The 24133-nt window shown below is 44.6% G+C and overlaps 1 protein-coding gene across 7 annotated transcripts in view; it reads right to left on the reverse strand.

Moving 5' to 3' along the window:
• Positions 1-24133, reverse strand: part of SMYD3 (SET and MYND domain containing 3) — a 794127-nt gene that overhangs the window by 193887 nt on the left and 576107 nt on the right. For all 7 annotated transcript variants that reach the window (XM_049112431.1, XM_049112435.1, XM_049112436.1 and 4 more), the window contains 2 exons: positions 23156-23243; positions 17736-17910 (listed from right to left, as the gene is read on the reverse strand). In XM_049112431.1, coding sequence (XP_048968388.1) covers positions 17736-17910; positions 23156-23243 — 263 coding nt within the window. The remainder of the gene's footprint in view (positions 1-17735; positions 17911-23155; positions 23244-24133) is intronic.

Consider the following 24133-nt stretch of genomic DNA (forward strand, 5'->3'; position numbering starts at 1 on the left):
ATGGTGCCCTGGGCACAGGCAGCAGTCAGAAGCCATACTGCCTTCTTGGGCCAGTGGGGCGGACAAGTAGTAGGAGACACCTTTCAGGAGTGAAATACTCTCCCACTTACTAAACGTGTGACCTTGGATGAGGCATCCAACTCTCAAGAGCTGTGGCTTTTATAGTTCTCAACAGAGGCTAATACCTTCTCCTGTGACCCAGAAAGATCCAAGTTCAGGTTTTCTGATGCCTGGCATGACCCAATTTGTTTTGTGGGTCTCCTTTCAGAAAAAGGACTCCAAGTTGACACATAAAGAATAGAGTCCTGGAAGGGACTCACACAAGTGAGGGGTTCTACAATTTAAGCCTCATTAGCTCCATAGTGAGTCCACTTTTGCAACCGTGCCTACTCAGATGAGATAAAAGTATACAGCAGCACTTTGCAAATTGTAAGGCATTATCTAAACACGTAACACTGAATTACTCTACAAATATATAACACCTCCTGTGTGCCAAATACAGCTGTGGACAAGACACCGGTGCTCCTCCTTTTATGAGACCTAAAATCTAGTGGTGACACGTCATCACCCCAGTGGAATGTCCTTCTCTGACTCCTACATACAGAAGTGAAGTTCACTGACATGGAGTGGTCTGACCAGTCACCTGCAACACCAGCCCCTCTCAGGGCTCTCCAAGGTCCCAATTCCCACATTTGGCTTTCTGGGACTTGGGTCCTACTCATCTCAACCTCTGCCTTTTCCTCCCTCCCAGCCATTACCTTCTTATTGACTTTTTTTTTTTTAAAGATTTATTTGGGATGCCTGGGTGGCTCAGCAGTTGAGTGTCTGCCTTTTGCTCAGGGTGTGATCCCAGGGTGCAGGATCAAGTCCTGCATTGGGCTCCCTGAGGGGAGCCTGCTTCTCCCTCTGCCTATGTCTCTGTCTCTGTTTCTTTCATGAATAAATAAGTAAATCTTAAAAAAAAAAAAAAGATTTATTTGAGAGAAAGAAAGCACGAGTGTGGGGGTGGGGTGGGGTGGACAGTCTGCACTGAGCAAGGAGCCTGTCATTGGGGCTTGATTCCAGGACCCCGGGATCATGACCTGAGCAGAAATCAAGAGTCAGATGCTTAACTGATGGAGTTACTCAGACACTCATTGACTTCCATTCTGAAACCCCCAGAGAACAAGCCAGTCCTTCTAACCTCTATTTTCCAATATGAATGGACAGTGGTTGTTTGGGGCAGAGGAGATGAGGGAGAGGGTTTGGGGCTAACAGGTAAGGAGCATGGAGTTTTCTTAGGGGGAGATACTAAAAATGTTCTAAAGCTGACAGATGCACAGCTGTGTGAATATATTAAAAGCCCTGAGTTGTGAACTTTAAATGGGTAAATTACATAGTATATGAATTGTATCTCAAGATGTTAATATGAATGGACAAATAGGAAGCATCTAAAATTCAAGAAAAGTGCACAGCAAGAAAAAGACCAGAATAAATGGGGTGGGGGAGAATTTGGAAGAAACCAAGATCATTCAGCAAACGGAAGGGAATTTTTTACAAGGCAAATTACCCTTAGTGAGATTCAAGAAGATGTGTCCAAAAAATAATAGAGAGCTATGAACAAGAAGCCATTCAAGAATAAGAAAGAGTTTTTATAAAGCACAAAAATTGCTGAGATAGAAAAATTCTATTAAAAGTCTCAAAGATAAAGTCAAGGATAACTCCCAGAATGTAAAGCAAAAGGCCCAAGACATTGGATACATAGAAGCTTAGCATCTGACTGCCAGGACTTTCTGAATAAAAGATTAGAGAAAACAGTAGGAATGAGATTAAAAAGGAAAAAATAAAGAAAAGTTTCCCCAGAGATGAAGGGAGATGAGAGTCCTTAAAATGAAAGGGTATAGGTTCAATAAGAAAACATCTATGCCAACACACATCAGTGTGTGAACTTTCAGAACATCAAAGGCAGAACCTAAAAACTTAAAGAAATGTAAAACGGGTGATTGACAAAGGAACCCCAATCCAACATACACCAGAAATAACAGATCTTAGAAGACAGTGAAACGGGCTTTTAAAATTGTCATTGAAAACTATTTTGATTTTTGCTTTTGTTTCTCTTGCCTTCATGGGTGTATCTTGCAAGAAGTTGCTGTGGCCAAGTTCAAAAAGGGTGTTGCCTGTGTTCTTCTCTAGGATTTTGATGGAATCTTGTCTCACATTTAGATCTTTCATCCATTTTGAGTTTATCTTTGTGTATGGTGTGAGAGAGTGGTCTAGTTTCATTCTTCTGCATGTGGATGTCCAATTTTCCCAGCACCATTATTTATTGAAGAGATTGTCTTTTTTTCCAGTGGATAGTCTTTCCTCCTTTGTTGAATATTAGTTGACCATAAAGTTGAGGGTCCACTTCTGGATTTTCTATTCTGTTCCATTGATCTATGTGTCTGTTTTTGTGCCAGTACCACACTGTCTTGATGACCACAGCTTTGTAGTACAACCTGAAATCTGGCATTGTGATGCCCCCAGCTATGGTTTTCTTTTTTAATATTCCCCTGGCTATTTGGGGTCTTTTCTGATTCCACACAAATCTTAAAATAATTTGTTCCAACTCTCTGAAGAAAGTCCATGGTATTTTGATAGGGATTGCATTAAACATGTAAATTGCCCTGGGTAACATTGACATTTTCACAATATTAATTCTGCCAATCCATGAGCATGGAATATTTTTGCATCTCTTTGTGTCTTCCTCAATTTCTTTCAGAAGTGTTCTGTAGTTTTTAGGGTATAGATCCTTTACCTCTTTGGTTAGGTTTATTCCTAGGTATCTTATGCTTTTGGGTGCAATTGTAAATGGGATTGACTCCTTAATTTCTCTGTCTTCAGTCTCATTGTTAATGCTGGAGAGGATGTGGAGAAAGGGGAACCCTCTTGCACTGTTGGTGGGAATGTGAACTGGTGCAGCCACTCTGGAAAACTGCGTGGAGGTTCCTGAAAGAGTTGAAAACAGACCTGCCCTACAACCCAGCAATTGCACTGTTGGGGATTTACCCCAAAGATACAGATGCAGTGAAATGCTGGGACACCTGCACCCCGATGTTTATAGCAGCCATGTCCACAATAGCCTAACTGTGGAAGGAGCCTCGGTGTCCATAGAAAGATGAATGGATAAAGAAGATGTGGTCTATGTATACAATGGAATATTACTCAGCCATTAGAAATGACAAATACCCACCATTTGCTTCGATGTGGATGGAACTGGAGGGTATTATGCTGAGTGAAATAAGTCCATTGGAGAAGGACAAACATTATATGGTCTCATTCATTTGGGGAATATAAAAAATAGTGAAAGGGAATAAAGGGGAAAGGAGAAAAAAAATGAGTGGGAAATAGCAGAAAGGGAGACAGAACATGAGAGACTCCTAACTCTGAGAAAGGAACTAGGGGTGGTAGAAAGGGAGGTGGGCGGTGGGGGGGTGGTGAATGGGTGACGGGCACTGAGGGGGACACTTGATGGGATGAGCACTGGGTGTTATTCTAGATGTTGGCAAATTGAACACCAATAAAAAATAAAAATAAAAATAAAAAAGAAAACTATTTTGAACCGAGAATTTTCTATTCTCATTTTCCATCAAGAATGAGAGTAACTAAATCTCTAATACAGCACAAAATCAGGAGATACTGCCTAAAGTTGATCAAACAAGAAATAGAAATTTCAGGATGTTGTTTGGCCTTTCACAGGTAGCCTTTAAAAAGAATTAAATAAGTATCCTTTTTAATGGAACAAGAAATGAGAGTAATAGTATAAAATGAGAAGAAAAAAAGAAAAAAAAGAATAGTATAAGCTAAAACTTTATTTTCCCATAGCTAGTGGATAATTTCCATAGTTGATATGTAGTTCACAGCTTTTATGGGTATTTGAGTTTGCAGTGCCTTTCCTGGTGATTCAAAACGTATGTTAGTTTACTAAAAACCCTGAGAAGTCCTGCAGGAAAGAAACCAGTTTAACTTCATTTGAAAGAAAGCAGGTCATTTCACTGAAAGAGCAACTTGATAAATGATCTTTTAAAAATGACTTTATTTATTTATTCACGAGAGACAGAGAGAGAGAGAAAGAGAGAGGCAGAGACATAGGTAGAGGGAGAAGCAGGCTCCATGCAGGAAGCCCAATGCTGGACTGGATCCCAGGACCCCAGCAACATGCCTTGAGCTGAAGGCAGGCGCAGTCACCCAGGTGCCCCCTGATTTGCTGATTTTAATAAATTTACCAACCGTCACTTTTTTTCTACCTGCAGATTTGTGACTTGTAACGGCAATGCTTTCAAAGCTGTGACAGGAATGTGTAAGTAGCAAAAGAATATGAAACAGTGAAGAAGAGAGTAAGACAAATTAATATAAATGGATAATTTTCTACGAATGAGATTGTTTTGGCTGATTCTGGTTTCTTTTGGGTGTTTCTGAACATCGTTCTTTAACTTTGTTTAAAATGTCAAGCATTTAAAATTTTTCTTTTCACAATTCCTCCAGTGGCCTGTCAGCCTTAATTTAGTATCTCTAGCAATTAACATTTAAATTAAACATAAATTCAAAAGCATCCCTCAAATATCAGAGGCTTAAATTAATCTAAATCTAATTTAAATTCTCAATCGATAGAAATGCAAAATTAAAGCTAATAAGTTAGTTAGGAATCAGTGAAAGAACATTACAAACACTTAAACTGAAAGCCAAAAGAAAATAACATTTCAAAAAACACAGAAAAGAAACCAAATATAGCCGAAACAATCCCAACACACACCGAGTGCCAAACCTAGATACAGAAAAACTGCATTTCAAATAGTACTGAGTTCTGTTTTACCAACCTTCCAGATTTTCCTTTTTTTGTTTTGTTTTGTTTTAGTAATATGTCAGGAAGCATCTCAAGGTTAGTTAATATTCAGGAAAGCATTTTTCAGTATCACTGATCCAGGCTGAACATTCCTGAAAGAACTGCTAAATCACCACTGGTAAATTTGGCAAATGGATCTCTGCTGGAATTGGTATTTGGTGAACTGACTTCATTAATTGATTTTCTGCAAACTGACCTGAAGCTGTTTTAGTTAACCTAGCTTGACCTGAACTCATTTGATGAGGATCCTTTCTTCATATTTTATCAATGGGACAATTATCCCCAGGTAAGTTCTCTGGAAAACACTACTTAACAGGAAAGGAGTCAGATGCATGCCCTGGAGGTCCTGAAAAATAGCATCCTTGGAGCATATGAATGAGAAACTGATTAACAAGGAACCAGCGAGAAAGGGAACGTAGGTTTTATCCAGATGCTGTATTTCTATAAATCTGCATACTTTTATGTTCCATTCATCCATCTCTAAGAGTGAATAATCCACATTTTGTATTAACTTAAAACACTGAAACATGGCAAACTCATGAGCAAGAATGAAGTGTTTCATTTCTCCCTCTATGTTCTTTGGGTCTGAGAAGCAGAATGTCTTCACGTTTTAAAACTCTCCTGCTCAAACAGGCCAATGTGGTAAATGCCAGCAGAGAGTGGAGTAGGGGACAAAGCAGCATTTAGGGCAGGAGCACAGACAAGCCTATTGGGATGGAGAGGAGGCGGACCAGCAAAGCTGGCCTGGTGGGGAGTGCTGGGGAGCCAGCACATGCCAGGTTGAAAGAGGCTACTATTGGGGCGCCTGGTGCCTGGGTGGCTCTGTCAGTGAAACATCTGCCTTCAGCTCGGGTCGTGGTCTCAGGGTCCTGGGATCAGCCCCACATGGAACTCCCTGCTCAGTGGGGAGCCTGCTTCTCCCTCTCTCTCTACTGTAACTACAACTTCCCCCAGCTGTGCTGTCTCTTACTCTCAAAAAAAAGCAAAAAGAAAAGAAAAGAGAAAGGCCACGGCAGCCTAGCTCTGCTGCTCCTTGCTTTGGGGACACATGTCCACTGTCACTAGGACTTCCAATTTCCCAAAGTTAGAATCCTAGACTTTTTTTTTTAAAGTATAAAAATCTCCTACTTTTTAGAGGTTAGCAACCAACCATTTCAATTTAAAAAATACCATGCCACTGATTAGAAATACATACTTTCAAGTTTATATGAATACATCCACATGTGGCTATATGGGTAACTGTCTCCATGCATATGTGATACCAAACTGTGAGACAGCTACACTTCACTTATCTTATTCATCACCTCCTACGTCACAGAAAAAAAAAGACAAGCTATCAAAGCTGTTAATTGTCCCTCAGGATGTTCTCTTAGGGCCAGGCAGAGGAAGGCTTAAAGGGCATGCATGCATAGACCAGGAGGTAATGGTCATCAAAGCCATAGGCAAGTAGAGTTGAGCCGGTTTATTTCTGTACTTTGTGACTGAAACTGAAGAGATCTGGGAGGGTTCTGGAACTCAGATTCTCAGCCAGAAGGGGCACTGAAGCTTATCTGGACACCCTCCCACCCAACACAGGAATTCTTTCTAAAAAATCCAGCGGATGGTCACCTACTGTGTGAACACTTTCAAAGACGGGGAATTTAGAACTTTTCCAAACTGAATGGTCCATTTAGGGGCACCTGAATTGTTCTAAGCTACTCATCCTAATACCCTGGCTGAAATGCATCTCCCTCTAATCCCAGGTCCCATGGCCTGCCTCTCCCCCTCTGTCACGAGGGGTTTACTCCCTTCCTGCATGACAGTCCTTCAAATATCTGAAAATTGATCACATGTCTGCTTGTCCTTCACAAAATCTTTTCACCTTGTGACAAAACATCTCCATTTCCCATCAACCATTTCTCATCCAATGTGGTTACAAAGTTCTTCTCATCCTGGTCACTCTTAGCTAGATCACTTTAGCCATGCTGCAATGGATGCACACCTCCGATCCCTGGATGTTGATACTATCCTTGCAACAATGCAAACTGAAGTTACAGAGCTTTCTTGGCCACTGTACTAGCCCCCTCTCAGCCCCCTAGATAGAGAAGTTAGGATTTTTTATATGAACCAAGAAATCCAATTCAGACTGGCTGATAACAACATGAAAATTATCAGCCTAAGCATTCATGTAACTGCACGGTACAGGGGCAAATTTGGTGTCGGGCAATGCTTGAGTGAAGGAACGGAGATCTCGCCATTCCTTCATTCACCTCTGCTTCCTGGACTGGACCTCCTTTCCCTCTCTCTGGGAAAGGGGCAGCCGACACTCTTCCTCAGTCAGGCAGTCAGAGGTGGATTTCTGTCACTTGCAATAAAAAGAATCTTGACAGATTCACATAGTAGGAAGGTGGGTGGTGTAGCTGGAAAGACCACCCAGCCCTCTATAGTGTAGTAACTGGTCTAGATCCTTGTAACCAAGGAAATCTGGGTTCAAGTTGACTCCAAAGCCCTTTATGTAAATATGACAAAAATAAAATAAATGAATGTGAGGTATGAGTGCAAAGCCTAGCTCTGCCACAGGGTGGGCAAGTCACATCGGCCTCGTTCTCCACCTCCTCACATGGAAGGTATTACAGGCTAACTTCCTCTGTACTGCGGCTGTGAAGATTGGAAGGACAAGCAAGCTGCCTGGTCTACGCAGGCTCTGAATAAATAATAGCCATTCCTTTTCAGTTTAAGGGAGTTGAAAGGTAGAGGAGAGTTCTTAAAGTCCTTTCACCTATTCCTCTTGAACGATGCTGCTAACAAATGGCTGGCAGATGCTTTTATGATTGTTGGACTCAATTTATCTTACTTTGGGAGGATATTACGGTGATACTTCCCATTACAAGTGAAAGCAGATTTGTTCCTCTTTAACTGTGAAGGGCAGTGGGATAGTATGATTGGTGTCCTTTATGTGGTAAGAGAGATTTCCATCATCCATTGCCTCTTGGCAGAGCAGGCGACGTCTGCACCCCCGCGCACCAACTGTCCCCAGGCCCCCTGCCCTCTGCCTGCTTGGGGGCCACAGTCCACCGTCCCCTGCAGCCCAGTTTCCTAGAACGGGGCAGGAGCCACCTCCCTTGAACATACGTTAAGTATACTGGACATATTTTCCAGCCAGTATGCTGTCACGAGCTCAAGCTTTGTGTGCTGTCCAGCCCAAAGGATATTTTTTTTGTGCTCAGAATGACTTGGCTATCTCAAAGACTAGGAACTATCATTTGGGGGGCACTTACTCCCCATCTTCCATTTCCTTCAAGGACCTCTTACTGTTCCTTACAAACGCTATCACCATTCTCTATCAGTGATCGGATTTATGAGTGTTGACAGAACAGTTTCACCTACAGTCTGAGGCTCCATTCATCTGTCCCTGGAGAATTTCTGAAAACTCAGGATGGGGTTTCCTTAAAATACACAAATAAATAGCATGTGTGTATGCTGATAAATTTGTTTTTTAATCACAAAACATGTACTTTCCATGAAATTCAAATTGATTTTAGCCGATTCTCCTTCAGTCATTTACAGTTATATTCACCATTTCCCATTTCTCAGGCCTACCTGATTTTCTGCTGGCTCCCTACAGGGGAAAATGGGATTTTTTTTCTACTCTCTCTTCCAAGAACTGAGAAAAAGGAAAAGAGCAGCTATGTAGCTGCAGAGGCAGCCAAGCAAGAGATTGATTCAATAGTAGAAATTCAATGCATCCCACAAGATTCCCTAGGATTGGATATCCTGCTGCTTAGGGTACAATTTGTTGTAATAAGAAACTGAAGATTTTCTGTCAGGAGAGTCAAAGAGCTCAGTGATGGCTTGTGAAAGTTAAAAAAAAAAAAAAAAGTGAACCCCATGGGAAATGTTTTTATTTTGGAATGCTTTTCTAAGTAGGAAGACTACAGGCCATTTCTCAGAGCACATGCTGTTCATATACACACTGGTGACCATACAAGACTCAACGTTTTCCCGTGCAGGTGACCCAGCCCCAGGGCTAGGCTATGGCTTTCATCTTGCTCCACAAGGAGGTTGTTTCCTGGGAATCAGGCAAACACAACAGAGGAAGAGTATTTCCTGTGTTCTGTCCTAGCCTTGGGTCTCAAGAATCAAAGTAGGTGTAGGTGTGGGAATGGATGGGTTTGGTCCATGGCTGTGGGATTTTTGAGCAAAAAGAATTGGTATTCTTGTCCTTGATGGGATGGGAAACAAGGGAGGGTCTGCAGTGGGGAGAGAGGGAGGGAGGGAGGGACAGAGAGAGAGAGAGAGAGAGCATGAGCCAGAACAAGGATATCCTCAGAGAACAGGCCCAAAGAGGGGAACAGCTGGGGCACAAACGCAGACCCTGGAATCAGTACCTTATGCATCAGAGTTGAGGAAAAGGAAGATTTTCATGGAGAATGAGCATCCATGGATGCGGTGAAAGCTACAAGTGGGAACTTTTGTTTTCCTGGGACATTGCCACCAGGGTGGGTCACAGAGCGGGTCCCTTCAGGCTGGCTTGGAGAAAAACTTCAAGTGGGGAGTTATCCAAAGGTGGATGGCTGGTGCTCCTCTCCTGGTCTGTGCCTTGCCCGGTAGGCCAAGTGCTAGAATGAGTCATGCTGTCCTGAAGAGTCTGGCACCTTCCTAGGGCATGGTCCTTGACTGGAAGCTTGAGTGATAAAGGAAGGGTTTAGAGCATGAGAAGGAGTAGGATTTGGTGAAGGAGAGATGGGAAAAAAAGTGTTAGATGGATATTTTACACGTTGCTTTAAACTAAAGGTGTGAGGATCACTAATTAAAGAGACTCAGGGGGTATATTCTTCAACTGCTAGCAGAGATCTGAAATACACAGACTACAAGTCTGATCACATGGCCACTTGGGTGATTTCCCTTGAACCAGGACTGATCAGGGAACACCTTACTAGACCTTGGACCTCTGTTTGCCCAGGTACTTCCAGGAGATGAGTGAATATGAATCTGGAAGGGCCTTTAACAATGCAATTCAAAACAAAAATCCAAGCAGGTAGCCAAAGCTGGCAGCTGAGTGGCTGGGCAGCATATTCCATTCAGAGACGTTGCTACTACAGGAAAGTATCATTTATGTACAAGGGTAACTATAACCCACAAAGGTGCCATGAGCAGAAGGGGATGCTTTGTTGTTGGCTTGGGTTTAAGTTCAATGGAAGGTGGTAGTAATGTGGGATTACTGATCCTGATTTGAAATTAGAAGTTCTGGGGGATCCCTGGGTGGCTCAGTGGTTTGGCGCCTGCCTTCCGCCCAGGGCACGGTCCTGGAGACCCGGGATCGAGTCCTGCATAGGGCTCCCGGCATGGAGCCTGCTTCTCCCTCTGCCTGTGTCTCTGCCTCTCTCTCTATGTCTATCATGAATAAATAAATAAAATCTTTAAAAAATTAAAAAAAAATGAAATTAGAAGTTCTGGGATTCACTCTCTGATGATGACAGAGAAAAGTTATATGCTTCTTGGGTCTTGGCCTACCATGGGGGCCCAAAAGCAGGGAAGACTGCAGCAATGGATAGCACTGACTCATGGCTATTGGGGTTTGGAGCAAAGAATCAATATCCTTGCCCCAGGTAAGGGAAGATCTAAAATGCAAAATACAAGTAGTGTCATGCTGTCACAGATCACCCAGGCCAGAATGTATATAGTCACCTAACTTGTACTACAGGCTTCTTACCACTACCACTCACACGGTCCCAGGGTGTCAGAAATGCCACTGCATATATATGTATGTATAATTTTTGTTAATACCTAACCACCTGGTCAGTTTTTGATGGGGCTGAAGAACCCAAACGTGTCCTAGGCAGATTCTCTCTCAGGAAAGAACCTCTATTTTATATATTGTTTTATAATAAAGGTAGCTGAGAACTTCAGCATTTTATTTTAAGGCTGTGTCAAAGGAGTCGCATTAAAAAAGCCATATCAAATTATCATATTCCACCATCAGTATCTCCCTGAATGCTGGATTCTGGGAGAAGGAACCCTCTGGTGAACAACTAGTATCCACTACTCATATTGCACTGGGCTGGTTGTGACCTGAGTATTGAGGTTTACCACTGTTATTCCTAGAGACCCAAGGAGACTAGCCCTGGCTGCTGGGTACCCTCAGAGCTCCTGAACTCAACTGGAAGCCCCAGAAGCAAGAAATTCATTTTCCAAGCCAGAAAGTTGACTTCCAATAGGTCCAAATACACAAGAAATAAGTATGTGTGGGAGGGTGATCCTTGGGACTGGTATTTTCCAGGGATGGAGAATTGGGAGGCAACGGCCAAGCTGGATATCGCTGGTGTTAGGAGCTGAACTGTGTCCCTCCAAAATTCCCATCTTAAAGCCAGAACCCCCAGTATTTCAGGTTGTGTATTTGGAGATAAGACCTTTAAAGAGGAGACTAAGTTGAATACGGCCCTTGTACACCCTCTGCCACATGCAGCATGCTAGAGGTCACCTTCCCCCTCCCCAGTCGGGGCTGTACATGTATCAGCAGCACCTGATCACTCTGTGTCAGCCTTAAGTCAGGTAGGAAAAAGCCAAGGTGGATTAGGGCTTGGTCTGTGAAGCTGCCAGATGTCCCAAGCCTATCTTCCACCATCACCTGGAGCTGTGTCGGCATCCAGAACACTTGTTCAAATGCCGGAGGCGTGGGGTGGCAGCAATGAGAGAAGAGTTGCTGCAGGAGAGCGGGTAAGGCCATAGCCACCGCCTCCTTCTTTTCAGAGGGGCTGGAGGGACAGAGCTTTATGTCAGCACCATACAAAGGCTGCCCTTGATTCCTCTTCCAGAGCTAGGACCATAAAGCTGGGTCACTGTCACTCAGCTCATGGGCTTAGGGTTGGAACCATCCAGCACAGCTGGCCCCTAAATACGACTTTGCCCAAATATACAAGTGGCAGGCCAAGCTAAGTGTCTAAGGCTGTGGGGCCATGGGGCACATAGGGAGGAGCTGATCACCACAAAAGAGATTGCAACTTCTCTACTTCCCCTAGAGAAGTCCAGTCCTAGAGACTGCCCACAGTGCTCTCCTTCACCCTCCCACCATGTGTGAGCTGAAGGTTATTTGTCCCTGTGGAGCACAGGATGTTAGGTGTGCGCGCAAGTCAGTGGTTAAAGAACCAGTATGTGAGTGCAGTGGAGACTGTCCCTAACGCTGGCTCCTGTTCATCTCTTCCCTCCTCTTCCCCCTCCTCCTTGCTGTTTCCTTTGTTGCATTTCTAGACTCCAAAATAAGAGAGCCCCTGGGAACTGACATTAAAAAGTTTAAATTAAAAATGCTTGGGCCTCAATGGACCAGTTTGCACACTGCTGTGCAGGCAGTCACCCCTGTGTCCAGACCGAGGGGCCATGGCTAAGAAACCAGCCTTAGAAAATCAGTAGCAAAGGAAAAGGGGCCCTGGTTAGGTGGATCAAGTGACTCAGTATTTGACACAAACACACAGCTCAAAATCTTGGACAGGGGTTTGGCCAAAGATACCTTAATGGGAAGTTACAGTGTGGAAAAAAATGATTAAGTGGCCAAAGGATTACTGTCCACATCCGCAAGCAGAGAATAAAATGTCTATTCACTCACTGGGGGAGACAGTTCTGAAAGCCTCACCATGGAGGGCAAACGGCCAACAAGGTAAGTGACCGGAACACTGCATAAAGTGCAAGCACTCGGGTCCCCTCCTGGGTAGAGTCCTGGCTCTGGTGTACTCTCTAGGTCCCATTCTGTGAGCGTGGCAGAGGAAGATTTCATACTAGGTAATACCTCGGCTAAGGACCCTGCCCTGTAGGAGTGAGCTTTACTGACAGGTACCTGGACAGAAGCATCATCACGGGGCTCCTGAACAGCATCTGTGCCATACAGAGATGAGGGTCCAGCACAGGCGGGCCCAGGTAAGTGCCTGCTGAGGGACTGTGCCCAGCACTCTCCCAGGTTTCCAGGGCACCCATAGTACCCCCAATCGCACCTGCTCTCTCAGGACCCCATGTTATCCACATGCCACCTGCACAGCACCTATATTCCCAGGTCCCCACAATACCCACATGGCACCCACAAGCTCCGCTAGGTCCTGGACCACAACATACTGATTGATGACAAAACCCCACCAAAGAGCAATTTTAGGTCTTCAGAAGAAAAGCCAGCTTGGAAACAGCAGTGGCGGGCACTGCTGTGATGAAACCTTGCACTTTGTCAACTTATCTGCCAAAGCTTCTGAGGGAAAAGTAAAAAAATCGCTGGCAAAATGAACCCGGCAGGGCTGCTGTGTAATCACTGGCAATCCTGGAGTCACAAACACCTGGCTTGTAAACATGTCTTGCACACAGAGCACCAGCTGCCTTCCACTTCCATTTTGCCACCACTTCTAACAACAAAGCACAGGACACCATGCGAGGGGAGATCACTCTTTCAGCCTTCTCCCCGATGAGGGGGGGATCCAGTGCGGCTACCCAGTCTCTGATCCCACACCTGCTTGTTCAAATCCCTTCATGGTTCGTGTTCTTCTGTGCCTTCCTAGGAGACTCACAAAAATGTCCTTCCCGCCACCACAAAATACTATTTTGTCAGTCAATACCAGCAAACCTGACCATTTAAGAGCAGGCTTTGGTCAAGGAAAAGGGAAGACTCCTATATTTTGAAATGAATTTGGGTCAGATATATTAGAAACTGTGTCCCCTGTTCTCAATTCTTTTTTTTTTTTTTTTCCATTTTCAATTCTTTTAGGGAAGTGACATCTTGGTGGATGGGGGACACAATTTGGTGGTCATTATCCCCCGTTAAAATGAACATACATTTTGATGCAGTATGTTAGCATTTAGGAACTGATAATATGCTTCTGCCTGTGTCTCTGCCTCTTTCTCTGCATCTCTCATGAATAATAAAATCTTTTCTTAAAAAAGGAATTTATCATATGGATTTACCCAATAGATTGGTCACACTGGTACACAAAGGTTCAAGTACATGGATGCTAATGGCAGTATTTTTTTTTTAAGATTTTTAAAATTTATTTATGAGAGACACACAGAGACAGAGATATAGGCAAAGGGAAAAGCAGGCTCCCTGTGGGGAACCCAATGTAAGACTCAATCCCAGGACCCTGGGATCACACCCTGAGCCAAAAGCAGATGCTCAACCACTGAGCCACGCAGGTGTCCCAATGGTAGTGGTATTTCTTGATATAGTAACCATAAATGGAAATAGTAGGGACTAGTGTACAAATTACAGTACATTCATAAAATGAAAGTCAATGTATCTGTCAAAAAGAATGAGGTTGATATTCAGAAACTGGTCTGGACTGATGTCCATGCTTTTAGTAAGTGACAGCAGTTACAGAACATGGGATTTTCTTCTCTGCCCACTCAGGAGAATTCTTGGCTTCCCTTTCTTCACCCACCGGTTTATTGGGGACACCTAGCAGATGCAGATTGGGACTGAGTCTTTCCACAAGAAAGACAAGAAGAGGAGAGAGAAGGAAAGAAGAGGGAGGAAAATGGAAGAGCCCGGGTAAGCAGCTTTGAGGGAAGAAGTGAGAGAGAGGGCAAACGAGGATCTCTGAGGGCGTAAGGAAACAGAGTAGAATGGTGGCTCTGAACAATCAGGCATGTGTATTACAAATGGAAGGTTAGGTACACACACTGAAAACTTTAGGAAAGAAACTTATGTGGTTATCTTTATTTTTATTTATTTATTTTTTGTGGTTATCTTTAGGGAGTGGAACAGGTCTTCGAAAGATGAGGGTGACTTTTATTTGTGTTCTGTTGAAAACATCCTTTCCTAGAAGTCCGTGTTTTTCTTAAAACAAAAATTGGGTTACCACAACACTTGTGGAGGTAACAGAGCAAGCCCTCTGTATATCTAGAGCTTTCTCTCGGTCCTAAAGAAAACCAAGTTTGATTTTATATTCAGCATCATTTAAATTTTAAGTTTCAAACTACATTCAGTTTCGTTTTTATATTTTTCTCTTTTTATTTGTACACAAATGTGTGGCATACACTGGTAATATTAGGGGCTGAGCAGACTTTCAGGGGCTAGTCTGGTGATACCACCATAATCCTTAACACCTTCTTCAACAGGAAAACGCTTCCTGAGCTCCAAATTACCACTGGCAAACTAACTTTTGGGACCCAGCCGATCTTATGGTTAAGATTTTACTTAATTAATTTTTTTTAATTTAATTAAATTTTTAATGAAAATTTATGAAATACCTTTAAGTTGCTTTCCCTCTGATTAATGTTCATAATGCTACAGTACAGATGACCAAGCACATATAATCACAATGCTCTCAGAAGAAATGGTAAGAGCTAAAGATGATAAATTTTGTTGTGTGTGAATTAATGCCAATATACTTTATGAAACAAAAATTCAGCCAAGGTCAGGAGGAGAAAATCATCCCTAGAGTCTTGACCTCAATCTGGCTGTTGCAAACAGTATACTGACTTTGGAAAACTGTTAGAGCAGGTGGCAATCAGGTTACTTCCCAATAACTCACGCTGAGCTAACTGCCCATGTCCTTGGCCAATAATGAACCAAAGGCCCACCTCGAGCATGTGTGGGGACACCATGTCGGTGGTGACGGCCCACGGCAGAACCTCCCTTGTGCACACATGAGGGGTGGACACCACCAGCAACTTGTGGATTCCTGCCTTGCATGTTCGGATTGTTAAAGGACTTGCAGAGCATCTGACCCATTTGCTGCCTGTTCTCACTTTTGGTGAGCTAACGGGGAATAAAGGCATAGAACAACAGCATCCAACCTGTCACTGCTCACAGCTTGGTTATGCATAGCTCTTCTTCTACAATACTGCTGCAAGTACACTGTTCAGATCCCTCTCTTTGGAAAGGATCAATCCATATAGACAGGATTTTTGGAAACACAGAACACCACACGGCAACTTCTTAAGCTCCGGGGAAGAGAAACTGAGGAGGCTAGGAAGTCTGTCCCCCAGCACATGAATACAGTGTACCCCTACAGAGAGACTGTGACCTGCCAAACACCAGAAAAATATAACCACGTTTTCCAAACAATATGGAGTCCATTCTGGTGGATGTGGCCTCACTGACAAGAAAGGCTCCTTTGTCTGACTCAAGTCAGTGAAATTGCCAGTTAATTAAGGGGTAAGTTCGTCCTTTGGAGAAGCCTTAATAGGTGTAGGGAAAGAAAATTCAAAATTACGTGCAGAGGCAGCACCAAAGTGGGGAAGCAGTATCAAGTATCTGTGCACAGAGCGGCCCAGAGGACAGCCTGGGTGTGCAAAGGACAGGGGGTAGGGCAGGAGCGGGCACATGTCAGCACCAGCCGGAGTGTGGGGGGGTGGGGCCTGCATCTCCTGGCTGCAGCCCAACCACTCATCCTGTAGTTTGGCTTCATGAGACCCAGCCCGAGAGTTCAGAGAGGTGACACCAACCATCCCAGACCTGCCTCTCATTGCAACACTGGAGCTCAGAGAACAGAGCCTTATCTCTTTGTGCTCAGTTCATATTTTCTGAAAACCCACAAGATTCATCATCCTGAGCAGACATTTCATGCTATGGGAAAGTCTACAGTCTCAGCCCTGAAGGCAATCTGTTCTAAAGTTTGATTCGAGCTGACTCACAGTCTGGATTCCAGAGTTGTCCGACCACAAGGCAGTGGTAGAAGCCACGTACGGAAGCTCTGGAAACACCCTCGGGGCTCCCTGGTGCGGTGGCTGGTCTGTACACCCCTGTCGTCCACCCGGCTGGTGGGGCCTTCAAGCTTCTCCTGGCCTGCTCAGTGCTCCTGGCCCAGGCCTGGCTTCCTGACTCTGTGTCTCACTTCCCGCTTCCCACCCTTGCTTGAACTGAGATCCTAGATCCTGATTGCTTCCATTCTTCTTAGGTTGATCCTGGTAACCTCCCCTCTCAGCCACCTCCTGAGGCTTGTCTTCAAGTGCAGATGGGCAGTTCCACGGACTCTGCCCCCCTCCCTCACCTGCTGTCCCACATGGCGTGGGTTAAGACCTGGGTTCTCCCTTGGCTTAGGCCCTCAGGGCTGACATCGTATTTGCACGGTGTTCAGGGCTCCCCAGAAGGGACCTCCCACCCTCCCCATGCCTTCCAGGCTCCAGGGCACCTTCCCAGCAATAGGTGACCTGTTCTGTGTTGGAGATGGTTGTTCCAACCTCACATGACCGTATGAATGACTCTGAGCCCTTTCCCTTGGGCTGATCTATCCTGACTTCCAAACTCATGGTCTTGGCCCATGGCAAACCTGGGCCCACACCCACCAGCACCACACCTGCAGCACTAGACATGAATGCTGCCAGAGCTCCTGTGAGTCACAAGAACATCTAGGGACAAAACACCCACTCAGCTGAAGGAGCTTCGGTCAGTCAAGATACAGTTAGCAATAGCTTCTTCACCTGACTCCACAACATGTCTGGGTGCAGGCTGTGTCCCTGCTCTCCAGCTCAGGACAGGAGGTGGTCATGGGGTCACCTGATTCACATGAAGGCACCTGGGAACCATAAAGCCCTGACAAGTGGAAGAGGCCATCATCCATCGGCTAGACCGAGGGCCCCATATGGGCCATCCTCACTGGTGTCAGCAAAGGCTAAGGACACGGCCTCCGCTGGGCTGAGTACCCGCCGTATGCCCCTGGCTGCCCCCAATGCTCTGCCTCTGCCCGGTCGCCGCCAGCAGCACACGGCATGGTGATCACAGGCTCCACAGAGACTGCAGCTCACTCGTCTCTGCACCCCCACAGCCTGGCACATGGCAGGAACCTCACGAGCTCAGGTGAGCAAAACCCGGTTAGCTCTTACACACTGACGGAGAAGCACACGGCAGGACCCAGTAAGAAGTGGTCATCAGAATGATCGCAGGATGGCAATCCTCTGGCCTGGCCCTCCCCCCAGGACTCACCGGTACGGCTCCATGGTTCGAATTCCGTAGAACAATGCCTCCTCCAGCAGACCGAGGTTGATGCAGGCGTCCATGGCACAGTCAAGCACCCTCAGCTGGTAGACGTTGATGTCAGGAAGCCGTTCGGCATTGCTGCTGATGATCGTCTGGCACATGGCCAGCACCTGTTCCCACTCTGTTATTAACCTTAGTTAAGGATTCATTGTCTCCACCAAGAAAACAAGCAAAACGAGATTCTCCAAGAGGCTGAAGAGCTCCCGGGCACAGGAGGGAGGGAAGAGCCCATTATTTTACACAGATGAGCTGCCTGAAAACATACTTGAGGAACAAACATGTGTAAGAGGCATCTCAGGGAAGTAAATTCTGTTTACGCCAACAAACTGTCTTCCAACCAAGCCTGTACTTTGGGGGGATTAAGACTTCCGAAGAGCCATGCTTTCTTCACGCTCTGATATGTATTCTCTTGAAAGCTAGTCATGAAATAATGCAGCTGCTGATTATACCAAACTACCGATTAAGTTAGTTCAGTTTAAATTATTTCTATTAGCCTCTGTTAGGAAACCAATCGGAAATTAAAGAAGCTTCAGACAGATTCCATTTTTAAAAGGAGGAGCTCCTTTCTGCCCCCTGGGTCCTCTGAACCGGGGGCCAACAGGAAGCCGGGGGTCCAACCCACAGGAACATAGGAAGAGAAGAACTTGAAGAGATATATCTTCACCGGGTCTCACATTGAAGCTTTTTGATTATAAAGTGGAAGGGATCCAAGCCGATACTTAACAACAAAAAAGATTCTTATTTTGAACCCCTAAAGAAAAGGATCTTAACATGGCTCTTGCACATAAATTGCAGGCAGGGCAGGAGAAAGGATGCTTGAAGGAGGACAGGGAGGGGTGCCTGGATGGTGGTACTGGTTCAGCGTCCAACTCTTGACTTGGGGTCAGATCATGATCTTAGGGTCATTGGGTTGAGCCCTGTGTTCAGTGTGGAGTCTGCTGGAGATTCTCTCTCTCCTTCAGTGCCCCCCTCCCCATCCCCTGCACTCTCTCTCTGTCTCAAATAAATCTTTTAAAACAATAATAAAGGACAGGGAGAAGACTCATTACCCACTTATAAGCAGCTCTGACTGATTCGCTGTGAGTTCATGCCTTCCTCTAGTGGAGGCTTGGTGCGATTGCACTTCCTAAAACAGCTATCATTCCCTGGCCTCTTGCAGAGGCAGCCCGAGGATTGAGGCATGGAGTCTGGAATGTGGAGCATGCCTTGAATCTCCCCCGGGTGAACACCCTGGAAGCACAGCTGAAGGCCAGAGTGCAGGCACCTGGGATGCACACACTTCCCTTTCTGCGCCCCTGCTGCAGGGGTGTTAGGTGTTAGGGGGGATGCGGGCCCATCCCCACACCCCTTGCAACCTGTGCAGCTCCACGTCCAACCACTTTCACGTGCTGCACTTCCACTAGAAGAAAAGGCCTGAAGATTTCAGGTGCAGCAGAAGTGGCACCGCTTTTGATTTCAACCTAAGTGACTTCTGTCAGGGGTGAGATGTGAGGTTCTGAGGGTGTCACCTGAGCTCTCAAAGTGATGTGACGTTTGATGGTGACTAGGTGTAATGAAAATGGTCGAGTGGACTGAACCCCCCCCATCTACCTGTCAACACCACCACACAATCCAGTCTCTTCACGATCAGTGCCCCCCACCCCAACCAAAGCCCCCTCCATCCTCCAGCAGGTACACACCCAGCACACCCTGCCCTGAACTGACAGAGCCCTCCAGCGACACCCACCTCTCCCAGCTTCCATGCCACCTGGCGGTGCTGCCCTCCACAATGTTGGTAAACGCTAGTAATAATCCAGTCAAGTGGCTTGTGTGAGTGAGGACAAAGGTCTTTATGAACCCTCACAGGACAGGTGTGTTTCTTTTCAGTGGGGACCCTCTGGAGGCGTGGCACTTTACCCCCAAGGCATGACTTCTGTGGTTAGAATTGCAAGTGTCATGATGCACGGCTGAGGGTGTTTACTGCATACTTTCGTACACTATGTGATTTTAGGATGAATCCCGTCTCCGAGGAGTCAACTTTGGTCTCAGACAAGGGAAATTTATTGAAGAAAAGTGAGTTGGTGACTTTCTTTTGTATCCATCTGATGTGTACATATAAAGTGCACCGAATGTATCCCCAGAGGCTGGGGGGAAGCAGTATCGCAGGCAATACACTGATTTTGTAACAGATTGCCAGGCTAACCTCTGTGGCTTTCCATTCCATGATTAGATATTTGACGAACTGTCAGGAGGAATGACTGTCTCTTGCACAACGCTAGACATTTCTGTGGCAAGACTTTGTGCCTTATTTTAACATTGTGTTGTTTGACCTCCATTACTATTTGCCTACTCATTTATATATGCTCCAACTCATTTGAAAGAGGTTTGAGGTGACAAGCCTTAGAAATACAAACCAGATGTGATATTCTGCAGCCACTGATAGGAATACATCTACTTTATCCCCCAGCAAGCTGGAAGGGACCGCATGCCAATTTCCCTTCACAACACTGGCAACTGTCTCCTGGCAAACAAGACAAACCTTTCCTGTAAAACACCCCAGTGAGCAAAAAAATGGAATAATTTTAACTAAGAGGCTTTTTCACCAAGCTAATGCTGACATTGTATTTGCTCAGAAATGTAGTCACTGACATTTGCTTGGTGTTGCGTACAAGTCATTCTGGTCCGGAGAGGGGCTGAGCCCTGGACCGAAGCGGGGCAGAGAGCCTCTCCGAAGCAGACAGAACAATCCCTCCAAGGACAGAACAGATACCCTTTCTCCTGAACCCTTTTAAATGACCGTAAGAGGACTAAGGGGGAAGAAAAGGGAATAAAGTAAATCCACTTGGGAATTAATCAACATTTTGGGACCATGGGGCTTTTAGTCACTTAGTATCATATTACTGTACTGCTTAGAATCCTCCCATGGGCGCCCCCCATGCACAGGCCTCATGTCCTGTGCATGGTGTATAAGGCCTTGCCATGTCTCCCTGATTGTGAACAACTGGGGACTCCATGACTGTATTATCTCACACTCCATATGACTACACAGGCCCCCTCCTCTGATGGACGCCTTTCTTCACTGTCAGCCTGGAGAACTCCTACTCCTACTACACGCCCCAGACATAGCTCAGTGGTCACTTCCTCTGTGGAACCTTCTTTCACCTCCCAGAATTGACTACTATGCCTTTGATGCCCTGCAGAGATCTATGTACCAACACAGGTATTCATTTCCATGTGAGTGCAGGGCTGCATCCTCTTCAAACTTCGCGGACCCAAAGGTGGGCTGTAACTGGTAAGGCACCTGGAAGAATCAGTTTTCAGTGAAGCCTTGTCCCACTGAGATCCAATAGTAGCTGGGTCATCCAGGGCCCTAACTCCACAGCAGAGGACCACACAAATGAGCCTACTCCTCTGCAGTATAATGGTCCTTTGAACCCAAGAAGGGTCCACTCTTATTCCTGGAGCTAACCATTTTCCTAGTATCTCCCACCCTGCCTACAGACGGGGTTTCAAACTCCATTTGGGGGGCACCCAGGTGGATCAGTGGTTGAGTGTCTGCCTTTGGCTCAGGTCGTGATCCCAGGATCCTGGGATCGAGTCCTGTGGGGAGCCTGCTTCTCCTCCACTGCCTATGGCTCTGCCTCCCTCTCTGTGTCTCTGATGAATAAATAAAATCTTAAAAAACAAAAAACCCAACTCCATTCGGATCCTGGCTCCATTCCTCACAACTTTTTTGATTTTTCTATATCCTTCCTAATATGCCCATCCCAAACTGAACCAAAAGCTCTGGATATGATCAGACTCCTAGATCACCTTTCTTGTTTTCTTTTCTCCATTAATACAGCCTGAGATCATAGTAGTTTTTTGAGAGGCTATATCATCCTCTTAAATTTGATTAAGTTTTGCTATTTACTAAAGCCCTAAAATTGTTCCACATGTTTTGCTGCTAAGCTTGATGTATATTTACACATTTAAACTCTTTGACCCAAAGACAACATTTTATATACATTCTTGTTGAATTTAATCTCTTTAGATTCAGGCATCATTCAAACCTTCAGAGATCTTGAGTTCTGGATTCTATCATCCCACCCTGCCATCCTCCCCACCTATAACTTTTGGGAATCAGATAATTCTGTGGCTCTGTATCTTCCTTCAAAGCACAGAGCCAAAGGCAGGAGAGGATTGAGGTGGGAACAGAGCACTCCAGAATAACAGTGACCCTGGCAGCATCATTTTCTCAGTATGGCTGTTCAAGCATTGAGAAAGCTGTCTGGCCAGGCTAGCATCTAGCATCAATGTCTTGCCTGCTTTTAACTAAATTTCTTCCTGAAATCCATATACGAATTTTACCCAAGAAAGCCATGACTTTGCGGACTCACTTGCTTCTGCTGAACCTATGGTCCTTGGGCTGATCACAGCTTCCTTTTCCTTCCTTTAGTAATCAATTACAGATTCTTTACCAAAACAAAACAAAACAAAACAAAACACAACTCACTAGATAAAGATTTCAGAAACTAGTTATTTTACTTCTAAAAAAAGTAACATTTGTCCATCTACCTCTCCTATTCTGTACAATTCTTTAAAGAACATTGTAGATAGAAACTTCATTTGCAGATTTTCTTATTGCCTGGGATCTAATTTCCCCAAAGCATCTGAAGGACCTTGCACTATCTTTTTCATCTACCTTGGTCTATTTCTTCTTACCGCGGGGTTTCCCTCTGTCATGTTTTTGCTCAAGTGAACTCCCCTACTGGAAGCAACCTCCCGTTCAGCCTATGCTCATTCAAATCCCATCCTTGATTCGGGCTGCCTCTCACCCAGTACACCACCAGTGTTGTTCAGTGATATCCAGATGATGTGCCAGATGACCACCAGCAAAAGGGCTCTCTCTTTACTCTGAATTTTGACCCACTCACTCATGGTCCTTACTATTTATGCCCAGAAAATTTATTGTGCAGCAGCTCCTGCTGCCATGGTGGTCGTGGTTGATTTAATATGAAGCTTCTAGATCCTGAGAGTCAATGGCATTAAATTTTAAGGATTCTAAGTTATTCTTTCCTAGAGAAGTAGGTTATGGGAGGAACAGAATACAGAAATTTGTTACCTTGTACCTATAGAGACTATTACTTACTGTCTTATTACTAGCCATGAATTTTGATTACTATCTAATGGTGGTGAGGTTTTTATGCTGATCCTGCCATGATCTGCCCGAGCCATTACCCAAAATGTTGGCTGGGATTTGGGAATCAGCTTGTGACCATGAAACAGAATGAAGCTCACTGGCTCACATGGAAGTCAAACCATGGACTTGGCTTCATTAATGCCAAGCTCCAACCAATAAAGAAGCAACTCCAATAGTATGGTTCAATCCACAGGTAAAAGGATACTCCAATGTGCCTTCAGTTCTTCAATTTTTTTCAAGGATTCTTGAACTTGCCTCCATACTTGCTCATCGCCAGTGAGCATATCAGCATCCTGTTCAGGTCAAATGAAGAGAATAGAAAGGAAGACAAATTATTCAATTAAAAAATAAGCAAAAGAAAAAAATGGGCAAATGATTTGAACAGATATTTCTCCAGAGAAGATACACAAATGGCCAATAAGCACATAGAAAGATGTTCAACATCATTAGCCACCAGGGAAATATAATTCAAAACCATAATGAGACATCACTTCACACCCCCAGCTTGGCTATAGGGATATCAAAAAGATAATAACAAGTGTTGGCGAGGATGTGGAAAACCTGAAACTCATATATTACTGGTAGCAATGTGAAATGTTTCAGAACTTTGGAAAAAAAGTCTGGCAGTTTCTCAAAAAGTTCAATACAGAGTTACCACATCATTTAACAATTCTACTCAGATATATACCCAAGAGAAAGGAAAACATACGTTCATACAAAAATTTGTGCATCAATGTTTATAGCAGCATAATGCTAGCAAATAAGGTGGAAACAACCCAAATGCCCATCAGCTGATGAATGGATAAATAAAATACAGCATATTCCATCCAATGGAATATTACTGGCAGTAAAAAGAAATGAATTACTACAACACAGATGACCCCTAAAAACACCATGCTAAGTGTAAGAAGCCAGTCACAATCATATATTGTATGATTCCACTGATGTGAAATGTTCAGAATAGGCAAATTCATAGAGACAAAGTCAATTACTAATCAGCTAAGGAGGGGGCTGGGGAGTTAGTGAACAGGACTGCTCATGAGGATGTTTCTTCTTGGGGTGATGAAAATATAGTAAAAACCACTGTGCTAATGGTTCCACAACTTGGTGAATATACTTGTATACTTTAATTGACTGCTTTGTATATGTGAATTATATCTCGATAAAGCTGATTATATATCAG

This window comes from Canis lupus, chromosome 7, assembly GCF_003254725.2.
Source record: "Canis lupus dingo isolate Sandy chromosome 7, ASM325472v2, whole genome shotgun sequence".
NCBI lineage: Eukaryota > Metazoa > Chordata > Mammalia > Carnivora > Canidae > Canis > Canis lupus.